Source organism: Syngnathus floridae, chromosome 7 (assembly GCF_059516105.1).
Source record: "Syngnathus floridae isolate MCC-2025c chromosome 7, RoL_Sflo_1.0, whole genome shotgun sequence".
Taxonomy (NCBI): Eukaryota; Metazoa; Chordata; class Actinopteri; order Syngnathiformes; family Syngnathidae; genus Syngnathus; species Syngnathus floridae.
The window spans coordinates 15,160,434-15,173,432 of NC_142419.1; the positions used below are offsets into that span (position 1 = coordinate 15,160,434).

The 12,999-nt window shown below is 45.8% G+C and overlaps 1 protein-coding gene and 1 non-coding gene across 2 annotated transcripts; both read right to left on the bottom strand.

Annotated features, from left to right (window-relative positions):
- Positions 1-85: 85 nt before the first annotated feature.
- hnrnpul1 (heterogeneous nuclear ribonucleoprotein U-like 1) lies at positions 86-9,145 on the bottom strand. The gene is made up of 16 exons (XM_088380215.1): positions 8,978-9,145; positions 8,277-8,533; positions 7,630-8,133; positions 7,183-7,396; positions 6,580-6,653; positions 6,350-6,489; positions 6,156-6,255; positions 5,972-6,084; positions 5,639-5,902; positions 5,411-5,533; positions 5,223-5,351; positions 2,816-2,984; positions 1,566-1,823; positions 1,270-1,424; positions 888-1,139; positions 86-689 (listed from the first exon to the last, which is right to left on the bottom strand). The coding sequence occupies exons 2-16, from the start codon at positions 8,494-8,496 to the stop codon at positions 573-575; spliced, it is 2,832 nt and encodes a 943-aa protein (XP_088236341.1). The 5' UTR covers positions 8,497-8,533; positions 8,978-9,145; the 3' UTR covers positions 86-572.
- Positions 6,726-6,864, bottom strand: LOC148395492 (small nucleolar RNA SNORA50). The gene has a single exon (XR_015859693.1). It is a non-coding gene; the product is annotated as a small nucleolar RNA SNORA50 (small nucleolar RNA).
- Positions 9,146-12,999: the final 3,854 nt, after the last annotated feature.

Consider the following 12,999-nt stretch of genomic DNA (forward strand, 5'->3'; position numbering starts at 1 on the left):
TATTATGAATTAAATCCAAACAAATATTTTTTTACAGTCAAAATTTATTCTCAAATATTAGTCACAAAGAAAAGCCAACATTGCCTTCAGGTGTATACAACTGCATTTATTGTAGAAAGACAAGAAACTGATCATATTTTTCACACTGGTAGAAAAGAAAATTTGCGGGAAACATAATGGAATATGAACTACAATGACCACAAGAAGATTTAAAACAACGAAAAGCAAAAATGCTTCTACTGAAAAAGTGTCAACGCCTTAATACGATGGCTTCTAAAATGGTGGTTTGGTGATGTGTGACTGAAAAGAAAAAAAAGTCAACGAAAAGTAAAAAGCATGCTTTTGTCCTCAACCCTCCCCCCACCTAAATTGTTTACTGGTGCGTCTACAAATCAGCTCTTCTCTCATCCGTACAAAGCATTGCAAGGGTTAGCACAAGGCTAGCTAGCATCTATCACCACACCACGGCTTCATACAAGATTGATTTAAAGGGAGAGGGAAAAAACAAGGTGGTGAAGAATCGGGGTGGGGAAGGGGGGGTCAGCACACCCAAGTGCCTCAGGGGTAGGGAGCTACTGGGATCCGGAAGACGAGCCTTGGCTGCCCTGTCCAGGGTAGCCGCCGTATTGGCTGTAATACTGGTTCCATTGGCTCTGGTTCTGGTAGTACTGCTGCCACTGCTGAGCGTACTGTGGGCACAACAGATAAAAACACGCAGTTCAGGATTTCTATCTTGAAAATTTTGCGGTTCTTTGGTTTTGGTATCGCATGATAGAACTATTAATTTTTTTTTGTTCATACTTAAAATTTAATTTTTTTTTATTTGAGAAAAAAAAAAGTATTTATTCATTATAGTTGGTATTAATTTCGTTTTTTCTTTTTTTTACCTGCTGATACTGCTGGTTGTAGCTCTGTTGCTGTTGCTGCTGTTGCTGCTGCTGCTGAGGGGGTGCCTGATGTTGCTGCGGAGGGGCCTGATGCTGCTGAGCGGGGGGCTGGTGGTGGCCGTACGACTGGGCGCCGACGGCCGGCTGGCTGTAGCTCTGGCTGTAGCCCGGGTACTGACTGTAGTTGCCGTAGTAGTTCTGGTTATAGGCGCCCTGGTTGTAGCCGCCTTGGTTGTAGCCGTGGCCGTAGCCCTGCCCGAAGAGTGCAAAGTGAGCGAGTGGACAAAGAGCACATCGACATACTTCGGTGACATCGTTTACAAGTAGAGCCTGACCGAGATGGGGAAAAACAGAACACAGAATACAATAGAATTAGGCTTACCTGATTGTAGCCGCCTTTGTTGTAAGGAGCTGGCCGGTTGTAACTACCTCCTGACGACTGTCCGCGGTATCCAGAGCGGGAGTCGGAGCCGCCGTCACGGTAGCTGCTACCGTTGTTGCCCCAGCGGCTCTGACCGTAGCCTCCCCGATTGTAACCTGTGGAAAGGCCATCCTTTATGCTCCTTCAGGTAAATTATGGCTTTGCATGGATTTAAGTTACAGATGTGCATTCATAATGAAGCATGTGGGAGAAAATGGCTTGAAATCAAAACTGCTACACGAGAAAAAAGCTGGTACCTCTGTATCCACCCGAATCTCCACCGCGGCTCTGGTAGCCACCGCCCCCGCGGGGTGAGTCGCGGTTGTCGTAGCGCGGGAAGCTGCCACGGCCACGATAGCCGCCCTGCCGGTTGTCGTAGCGTTTGTCAGGCGGGGGCCCTGCCTTGCGCCCTTCCTCGTTGTACTGCTTTAGCAGCTTCTCGGCATCTTCCTGCTGCAGCTCAACATAGGTGACCCCTTCCAGGAAGTCGCAGGTTTCAGGCAAGGTGAAGTTGGCTTTAGGTGGGGTAGAGAGAGAGAGAGAGGGGGAGAGGGATGGGGATGCGGTGACGACCGGAGCAGCCACACCACCGTAGGACAAAAAAAACAAAGGGGAGACAAATTAGTGTCGCGCAGAAGAGGCGGGAAGAGCATAAAGATCAAGTGACAGGGAGCAAACATTTCCTCCGTGGAGGCAACATTTGTGGAAATAGACACAGGGGGGGGAGGGGGGTTAGGAAAGAACGCTGCAAACCAAGGAGGGCAACTCGATGCAAATCAACATGTTCAAGCCATTCCCTTTATTGGCACTGCTCGGTATAGCACAAGAATTTGATATGATAAATGGCATATAGATGATTTAAAAAAACAGTATCAACCAATTTAGGTTAAACTTAGCTCTGCACTGACAAACGGTTGGCACTTAGTCAAAATGTGTTTTTCTAGCTTCTACATATCGCCATACGCAAAGTGCTGTACAACTGATTTTGAAGTAGAACGATAAGCTTTGACCTAAAAAATAAAGAGAAACGATTCAATTCAGTTCGACTCGGTGGGCATTACCATTTGAATCAATATGGCGTGGCTCCGTTTGAGATATTTTCAAAGTGGAACAATTCGAATCTGTTCCGATTCGACACACTTGCATCTTTTCGATCTCAACTGCTTTTTCGATTGAGTTCGTTACAACATACGCTCGTGAAAAAAAAAAAAGTTTATTGGCGAACTTGTGAATTTAGTAGGGATTACTACAAGCAAAACTTTGCACCCCCTCAGTTTGCAAGGCAGGGAGGAGGCAAAAAGAGGGGGGGAAAAAAAATAATAATCACGACTTATAAATATGTCCAGTTCTGATAACTTGATGGGGAAGGGAGGGGAAGAGAAGCAAGTGGGGACGCAAAAGGGGGTTTCATCTTCCAAGTTTGATTTTTACACATAGAAAAAAACAACAAAAGAAAAAAAAAAAAGTAGATCTGGTGTTTTGTTGCTTGTATCCACAGCGGTCCTACCTTTCATTTCTAACACAGCATGATCGGGCACATCCTTCCCCTGCTCATTGGTTTGCTTTAAAGTTCGCTCTTTAAAATCCTCGTCCGTGGGACAAATTACAATAGCCTTGCGTTGAAAACCCTCAAAAGGACGCATTTTTCGTCTCCTTGCTGATCCATATACATTTGTCTAGCAATGGCGACAAGAAAGAGGTAGAAGCTTGTTTGTTATTGTTTTACTTGCAAAGGCGTTCCGCTGGAATGGGAAGCTGGAACCCTGCAATCATCAAGCGACACAAGTTTGTTTGGCTGGGATGAGGCTACGCGTTAGCTCGGTTGCTAGAGGGCGCGTCGCTCACAACGCTTACCTGCCGTTATCTGCTGCCCAACGTTCGCTGCGGACCAACGAGGGGAAGGGGGGGACCCATTGAGTTACTCATTTCAACAAAACTCTACGGTGATTTTTAGCCATGTTAGTGAGCTAAGCAAGGTTAAAAGGTCGGGAAGAAAAAAAACCCTGAAAACGAGAACCTGTCTGTTAGCATGCTAACTGGCTATTTAAAGCGGCACCACGTGGGAGCTAGCTACTTAGCATGTTGGGTGTAGTTGTTAACATGTCTGACTCGCAGATCTCAGGCAGATGGATCAAACGTTCAAGCATTGTACTATTAAGATTGAAACAGTCGGGAATAAAGTCAAAAGCAAGGTAAAAGAATTGTGCTACATTCAGGGTCCCGACATAAAACATGTAATGAACTAGCTTGCAGATTAGCATTTGGATGTATTGTCACGGCTTCCATATTAATAGCCTAGCAATGTTTCTCGTAATGTGTTAGCAACTTTCGTATAAATTTGTGCCGCACCAACACCAGAAAAAAAATTACTGTATGAACCCCCCCCACAAGACACCTAATTTTTACGCACAAAATCCGCGGAAACGAGTCTCAAAATGACAATGCTATTGTTCCCGCAGAATTTCTTTTTCAAGTTTGTCGCTATTGACAAGCATATATTGTGATGTCACGAGATAAGAGGATGACAAGTTAGCCTTTGTTTTTCTGATCGACACATCTTCTGTACGCGAAACAGAAAAAGGTCACAAGTTGTGGCGTTACAAATGTGCGAACACGGTGTCTGCTGGTTCAAACGAATCGATTTCAGCGCATGATCGGGAAAAGATTCTTCGGAAGAGACAAAATAATTTAACGTCGGTTCACAACTAGAAATCCCTAACAGACGAGAAAACATCCACAGATAAATCCGCAACGCATGGTCATCATCAAACCGAAGCGTCCTACGTCCAAATTTGGTCAATTAAATTCACCGAGTTCAACTTGTGCTTGTTCCTCATTTAACATCAGTCTTCTTAATGTGGACCATTAGCAGTACACCACAGATGTTAAGTAATCTGACATATTTATTATGTTCAACAGGCTTTTTTTTGACAACGCTAAAAACGGCAGTGCTTCGGTGGCTAACGACAGGATTGCCTCAGCGAAAACGCCATTTCGTGCAACAAGTGTGCAAATATCATTAAACGAGTCCAAATTTGGGAAACACCAGTGTTAGTAGATATAAAAGAGCAAAGCAGCAATGAATCGTCGGAACTACAAGAGACAAAAATGCCAACGTCGGTCCTAAAGTACATCAAACGCCTGGCTCGGCTTTACGTGAAAATCGACGCAATACGATACGATAGAAATATCTTTCAAGGACACAAATTGGTTCTCGCGTTTGGGCCCCCCACCCCTGATACCTACTTGGGCTTACCTGTTTTTTCCAAGGAGCTCGTATCCCACTGGACATGACAACACAGATACAACTTACCTGCACATACTCACGTCTCCATGGCAATGTCGCTATCTGACCCTACCTACCTTTGCCGCCCCCCCCAAAAACTAAAGCCCTGAAAATGTCAACCCTGTTAGTCACTACTTACCTTGGGGGGGTCAATTAATTAAAACACACACTCAACAGTTCCGTGTATCTCACTTGTAGTTAACAAAACAGCTTTTAAAGTGAAAAAGCTCTCTCTTAGGAATTAGCAACAGAAGGTGTTTTTCTTACTCACCAGCGTCAGAGCTTACTTGTTTCTCAACATCGTTACAAAGTCACGGTCTACTTGTACATTGTCGCAGTTCACAAGACAAACAGTATATTGTTTTATGACAGTGCAAAATATAGATAAATATATATATGTATAGATAGCGAGGGATGACAACATGGAGTAAAATATTCCGTCACTTTTGATTACAATACAAGACAAGCAAAGTGACAAAAGAGGGTGAGATTCAATGCGGCTTCTACTACTTCTACAATACACAGAGCCCCCCTGAAAAATAAATAGATAGTCCATTAGAGAGAGTAATCAATGAGTGACGGTGCTGAGCGCTTCAAGTGTGCGCGCGAGCGACTGCCGCTACACTACCTGGTCCAGGATGTAGTTGCGTCTCTTGCGAGCGGCGATCTCGATCAAGCGGTTGAGACACTGCGTGGCCTGTTGGATGAGAATGTCCCAGCGCCCGGCGTAGTTCCTCTGGCGTCGCAGGCCCATCATCTGCACGGCACGGACACGTGTTAGAGAATTCAAAAATAATGATAATCATAATAATTCACCTTCATCTTGTCCATGATGGCGTTGGTGCCCAGGATGTTGTACTTCTTCTCAGGGTTGGTCTCTGCATGCTTGATCGCCCAGGTGGTCTTTCCGCAGGCGGGCAGGCCCACCATCATCAGAATCTGAAAAGCCAAAGTAGAAACTTCCAATGGGGTCCGCATCTTTGCGTTGTAATCATTTAACATTGCTAAATCATGACGGCCTCAAAATCAAGTTCAAGTCCTTACCTCGCATTCGCCTTTGCTGGCAGGTCCCTTGGTGCCTCTGACTTTGTCCTCCAGGGCCACGCTGTGGATGTAGGTGTAGCCGCTGGGCGGCGGGAAGTAAGGCTGCTTCTGCCCAAAGTTGAACTCCACGGCGCAGTTCTTCACCAACACGTGGGGGAAGAGCGCACGGCCCGCCAAAGCCTCCTTGGTGGTTTTGAAGGCGACGCCGAGCTCCACGCCGTTCTTGGAGAATCCCATCTCCACTTCTTCGCCTTGGTCAAAGTCCTGCCGATATTGGAGCGGGTGTTAGCGTTTTGGACGAAGCTGCTGAGGTTCGAGGTTGCGGTCGCTTACGATGTAGCAGCCGATGACATCATTTTCCCCAAATCTTTCCCCGTAGTCGGAAAATTTACACTCGGTCGCTTTCTTTCCGGTTCCGCCGAAGCCGAAGGAAAAGGGCTCCTCTCCTAGGACAAGAATCAAGGGAAGTTGGTATGAGGAGGTGGTTCTTATTTTGCACCCCTTTAAATGAGCTCACCAAGCTGAGTGCTGCAGTGGTTGAGGGACCATCCGATCCGGACGACGTGCGGGTCCGGCTCCGAACTGGGAAGGTGCTTGACGGGAATTTCCTCATTGATCTGAAGAAAAAAAAAACATACGACATGTATCCGGTCACTCCAGATAGTTTGTAACAATTGTGACCAATTCAGATTTTTGGATGTTTTAAAATACCTTCATCTCGTAACACACGCGGCCACAAGTGACCCCGTGGGTGGCACGTGCTCCCGCCCACAGGTAAGCAAAGCCCTCAATGGTCAGCGGGTAGCCGCTGTAACGATCCCGGGACACTTTGAAGTGCAGATCGCAGTTGTCTGCGAACCAAAGCAAATTGGACATCCAGTTAGCGTAGCCTTAAAAAAAAAAAAATAGTGTACATAACCAGAGCCCAGCTTTCCACTTACATGTGTCGATAGTAATAAGAGTGTCATCAATGTTCTCTTCCTCGTCTTCTGCCGGTGGCTGTGGCGTCCGAGACCTTCAAAATAGAACCAATCAGACATTTAAAAAAAATATATAAATTCTTTAATGGCTGGCCGGCTGGATATGAAGCTGTAGCTTGCTTTAAAGGAGCCACTTGGAGAACGACCATGAGGCCCCAGTTATGAACAAGCCTACTTTTTGCTTTGGCACTGACGCTTGGCCCGAGTTGTCACGGGTTGGACCAAACGGGTTCAAAGACAGTGCTAAAAACCCCGTAAAACAAAAACAATACTAGGCAGAAACATTTTAGCTTGTGTTCAAACTCATCAAATGATGGACCGACTGTAAAATCCAGCATATGTTGTGCACTCATAAATAATACCCCTTCAAAATAAAACTTGAAATGCATAACAAAGTTTGTGGATATAATAATGGGCCTTGTGACTTTTCACACACCAAGTGATTGCGACGAAGAATGCGATAAATGAGGGTACAATGTAATACAATTTGTTTTAAAGGAGCGTCACTACTGGTTCAACATATTGAGCCATCAAGGTTACTTTGGATAATTAACGAACGCATACCTTTTTTCCTCGCGATGCTCGTAGTAGTTGTAGCCCCTGTTGTCCTCGTGCGGTCGCTTTCGGCCGTACTGTCCGCTTCTCTCGGACTCCATCTTCACCTGCTCTGCCGGACCGTCACCATCTTGTTCACGTTTGGGCTCAGACCCACGGCTCTCTGAGCCATCATCACCTGCCGCCTCTGGTGTGTCCTCAACTTTGACGTCTTCTTTAGTTTCTGTGATGAACGACAAACATTTAATTTGGTCAGCCTGTGGTCCAACCAGGATTGATGGTCGTAATTGGTGCCATAGGAACTATGTTGACATCACAACTGAGAAACCGAGAACTTTCGGACTACACAATTCCAACAATACTTCCTCAATGAATAAATAATAACAGCGTCTGCATCTTTTCATTTGTAAAGTTTGATACAATCCCGAGTGCGTCTGGAATTTAATTGTCACAAACCTTGTTTGGGTTTGATGTCTTTTTCCTCGTGCGGTTCAAATTTGACTTCTGCCTCATTGACGGCAGCGGCTTGGGGAAGATCAGCGTCCCTGCTGAGGTCCGCGTCTGTGCTGAAGTCAGCGTCTGCGCTTAAGTCAGCATCTGCGCTGAGATCCTGCGCGCTGAGGTCCTGCGCACGGAGTTCCGGCGCGCGGAGTTCCGGCGTGCGGAGGTCTTGCGCGCTGAGGTCCTCCGCGCCGAGTTCCGGCGCGCTGAGGTCCTGAGCGCTGAGGTCTGGCGCGCTGAGGTCTGGCGCGCTGAGATCCTGAGCGCTGAGATCCTGAGCGCTGAGGTCCTGGGTGCTGAGGTCTGGCGCGCTGTGGCCAGAGTCGGATGCCGGCCGACTCTCGTACGGCTCAGACTCAATCTCCGGTTTGACCTCGTCTTCTTCGTAGTAGCCGCCGGAATCTCTGCCCTCGTCTTCCTCAAGCAGCGCATCGCCGTCACCTTCAGCAAAATCCTCACCTGTAAATACCCAAAGAAACTTTGATGGGTTTGCTGCTCATTCACTGAAACAGGTCAACATTTTAAGTATATTGATAAATGGTGAACATACATCGCGAGACCTTATGTTTATATTTAATGAAAAATGTAAATCTGTGGTTTACCTTGCTGATCATCTATGTCATCATCGACTTCGTAGCCCTCCCCGCCTTCATCACCCTGCTCCTCGTCTCCTCCGTCCGGTGACTCCGCGAGGGCTTCCTCTTCCAGCGCAGCCTTAAGCCGCTCCACTAGATCCGCCTTTCGGCCACTGGCCTCCAGGCCGCGACGCTGGAGCTCGTCTTTCAGCTCATTCACTTTCAATTTCTTCACGTCGAAACTCATCGTGTTACTTGGTGCGAGTGAGCGTGCTGTACAAAGACTGGAAGGAAAAAGCGCGGGTGTGAGACTGGAAAGTTGGCGACGTCGAGTTCAACTTACAAGGACGCTATGCGACAGCGCCATCAGCGGAGCGTTAGGCTAATATTAGCCATTCAGCTACATTGATAAATGTATTTAAAAAAACGTTACAGAGGGACTACATTCGTACTAATTACCTATTTTTAACACTTACCAAACAAAATACACATGTATATGAAAACTAAGCTTTTGCCGTTTTCTCGTTATCTCGCCTTCGATGTTAGCTTAGCATAAGGGCCAATCATGCGGTGCAGTGCGCGCGAGTTGAAACATTGCCACTTGAAAAGCGCAATAAGCGTAATAAATATGCATTGGCTTTACGTGCAGGTTGTGCACCCAAGGTACGGTTGACGTCGGGAATAATAAAAGTTTCACGGCAAATTGTGGAATTCCAGTCAGGGCCTACCTCTTTCGACGCGGGTCTCGCGGGCAAATAAAAGCGCCGTAAACGAAAAGTAAAACGACTGCCCTCTAGCGCCCTCCCGAGCTTCCTCAGACTACCGGAAGTTGCCTTTCGACCAATTTCCATTGAGTTACTTTTTATTATTTTATATTATTTATTCATTAATTTTGTGACTTTTTAAGCCATTTATAGTTGCAGATTAGTGTAGTTTAACACCGAATTACTAAAGAAATACAGTACTTGGTGACAGCGGCATCATGACGGATTAAGGTCACGTGCATTAAAAGGAAGTGACGTAAAATACTTAAAGAATACTGGGTAATGTAGTTAAAAGAGAATGCCCGCCAACAGTCGCCATGTTGCTTGTGTTTAAATAAAACTGCTACAATGCCGTAGTACCTCTTATTGCACAATTAAAACGTTTATAGAACAATTACCTCAACTACTGTCAGTAAAACACAATTTCCACAATTAATGAAGAATAAATAACTTCAAATAAATAATTTTGAAGGACACCAGCACTTATGCCTCATTGATTGAATTCTGGGTTGTAATCTCAGCTCTGACCTTTGGTTTTGACCCCAAAAATTGAACACCTGCAGAAAAAAAACAGTCAAAAACATTTGTTTCTGCTTTGGTGACACCATAAAACATATTTACTATACATACACAACTATGTACAATTTTTACGAATGAAAAAGATGTATGATGTTTTGAATTGTTCAATTAATCTGTCCACAGCTTTTAGCTTTGCTGTGTTTCCATAACTATTCAGAATAGTTGAGTTTAGTGTGGTAAGCTGTGAAACATTCTCCTGGATGCAAAGCGACACAACAGGACACGCACCACATTCTGGTATCTTTGCGTAAACCTCTGCGAGCGCATACCCTACACCTCCTTCCAGATCGCTTTGGTGGATCTACGCTCCTGCTCGCTGTGGTCACGTATTCAAGTCTGTGCTTGGCAAGCTGCCCGTCGAGCCTGCTGTCTGGGTCAGTTCTAGGCGGTGCCCTTTTACAAGGCCGGTGAGCCACCAAGTCCCCACACCTCTCAAACGTTCCCTCCTCATCCTTTCTTACCTGCGCCAGAACGTATCGCTTCACAGTCCAGGACTTGACAACGCTGCGCATGAACTCCAAGAGGGTTATACGTTCCTCTGGGTGCCTTGCTCTGTAGATGACATGAGCATTAAACATGCATAGCTGGAAAAGATAAGCAACAAACTTCTTGGACCAGTCTGTCGACTTCCGGACGAAGGGGTAGTATGTAATTTTCTGGTCCAGCTTCTGCACCCCAGTCATGGAGGAGTTGTACGCTGCGACACACTCCGGCTTTGAGGTAGGACCCTCATCTTTCTGTCCCTTCTGGGGCACTTCCTTCAATATATCTTTGTGGCAAGTTGTCACATAGAGCTTTCCCTGCCACGCTACTACCATCACCTTCTTATTGTGTCGTGTAACCTTGTCCTCCATACGCAACTCATTCTTTGTCACCTTCCTAAAGATCTTCGGTTCCCCCCTATTGTTCTTCAGTTTTCCACAGATGTTCGTTTCCGCTCCCAATAAAAGCTCACACATTGCTACGGAATTGTAAGACTCGTTCATGTACAGCGAATAACCATAACCTGGGAGACGATCGAGGAGAGAGAAGACAATCTCCGACGTCATCGGAGTTTCCTTGACATCGGGTTGCAGGTTGAAACAATATCCGGTGGCGGAATCGCATAATATGTATGACTTGATTCCATATTTGACCGTTTTTTTAGGGTTGAACACTCTGAAGGATACGCGGCTCCGACAAAGCATCATCCCCTCATCAATGCAAATGTTTTGTCCTGGTTGATACATCTCCTTGAACTTTTCCACCACGTAGTCCAACACTGGACGGACTTTGTACATTTTGTCATTGTTGTCCTGCGGTGTGGTATTGTTGAATTTAAAGAATTTCCATATGAGCTGAAATCTGTTCCTTGGCATGGTTTGGCCGAAATGGGGCGTGGCGTCAACCTCATCCATACTCCAGTATAATGAAATTGTTGGCTTTTTGACGTAACTGGTAATAAACGTGAGTCCAAATAAAGTTTTGAGTTCTTCGACTGACACGGGTTTCCAGCCGCAACTCCTGCTATGCGGCAAGCGCTCGGACTGAGCTTGAAAATAGCGAGTAGCGTACATGTTGGTCCAATCCGCGATCTGTTGGAGTAGCTCGTCGGTTAGGAAGAGCTCCAGGAAATCGGCCGGCGAGGTGGAATCCAACTCGGCGGCGGCGCTCCGTGGTCCGGGGCTTGCGGTGAAGGAGAATTGATTTGGTTCCCAGCCGGCTTCATGCCAGCTACAGTCCTCCACATCATCTCTGCTCCATACATCTGTAAATTATATAAATGAGATGCAATTTAAAAAAAAAATTACATTGCTGTGGTGTGAGATGCAGGATTTTTTTTTTTTTACCTTTGTTCACACTGTCATCAGGTGTGGAACTGGAATCACTGCTTGACATGCAAAATATAAAATATACAAATCACAAATAAGTTTTTTTCACTGCACTGGGATGTAGGAAATACATATATATACTAATTTTACCTTTCGTCTCCAGACTGCCAGCTGGCGGGAGATCTTTGCATGTTCCATGATCTGTAAATTCCGTCAGTACTGGCAACCATTCATTTGATCAAAGTAAGAACGAGCTTATTGAAATATTGAATGCGTACCTCTTCTCCTTGGGTTGTTCAAAGTTGTTGTCGCCGCTGCTTTCCTCGCGCCGTCGCTTTTGACCGTGCTGTCCAGTTATCTCCGACTCCACCTGCTTCTGTGTCTCTGGGTTATTCTCAATTCTGAGGTCCTCCTTCATTTCTGTAATGAAGGACCAATTAATAACATTTGCAACAGCAGCATCTCAAGTAAAGCAGTTCACTCATCACATATTCAAAGATTGACATTTTTTACCGTCACGCACCTTGTTTGATGATGACGTCTTCCTTTTCATCCAGTTCAAGTTTGACCACCATCTCAGGTATGGGGGAAGTTTTAGGAAGCTCGGCGTTGGTGCTAAAGTCTATCGTGCTGCAGCCAGACTCTGAGTCCTCCTCAAACTCTGCCTCCTCTTCCTCGTAGCAGCTTCCCGAGTCACTCTCTCTATCTTCCTCAAGCAGTGGATCGCTGTCGCTTCCAGCAGAAGCTGTGAACGTCCGCAGAGAAACGTGACTTAAATGGGTTTATTGCATTTATCCTGTTTTATTTACTGTATCAATAAATAGCTTGAAACTCTTGCTAGGTAACTTGCTGAATCAATATTGAATTGTGAAATTGTGTGTTAAAATGCCAGGGTGTGTTTACCTTGCAGCTCTTCCGTTTGGTCCCTTCCGAGGGCTTCCTTGTCCAGCGCCGACTTAAGCCGCCTGACCAGGTCCACCTTCAGACCGATGGCGTTCAAGCCGCGACGCTGGAGCTCGCTCTTGAGCTCGTTTAGTTTCAGTTTCATCACGTCGCAACTCATCGCGTTGCTTAGCGTGCGCGCAAAACAAAGGCTGGCAAGAAAAAGCGCAGGGATGAGATATGGCAAAGTTTACAGCGTTGTAATGAACTTAAAAGGGCGCCCCAAAAATATGGCTAATATTTGTTAGTTTGGCTAAACGACTGTAAATTAAGAAAACACGTAAGGAATGGGGGTAACGGGGTATTTATAAGCGTTACCAAACAAAACTGCCTACTATTTATACAGGTGTATAAATCCCGTTGTTTATCGTTTTGGCTTTAATCGCGTTTGATATTAGCCATACCTAGCTTATGGGAAGCTTCATTACGATGCATTGAGCGCAAGGCGAAACACTACCGCTTGAAAAGAAAACGTGCATTGGCTTCGCATGCAAGTTGGGCATTTTGCTGAGCATTCGCGTGTCAAAGCAACAAAACAATCAAAAGTCCTGCAATGATTTGTACCTTGCCCACCGCTCGTCTCGTGGCCAACAAAAGCGAGGTAGATGAAAAGCGCGACGACTGCCCTCTAGCGGACCAGCCAGCTAACGCCAT

What these genes read in the sequence shown, in the direction of transcription:
- hnrnpul1 (XM_088380215.1), bottom strand. Translation starts at nt 8,496, where the DNA reads ATGAGTTTCGACGTGAAGAAATTGAAAGTGAATGAGCTGAAAGACGAG. An exon ending in GAGCATCGCGAGGAAAAAAG is followed by an intron (nt 6,654 to 7,182) that starts GTATGCGTTCGT and finishes TCTATTTTGAAG; the next exon opens with GTCTCGGACGCCACAGCCAC. An exon ending in ATGTCATCGGCTGCTACATC is followed by an intron (nt 5,903 to 5,971) that starts GTAAGCGACCGC and finishes CAATATCGGCAG; the next exon opens with GACTTTGACCAAGGCGAAGA.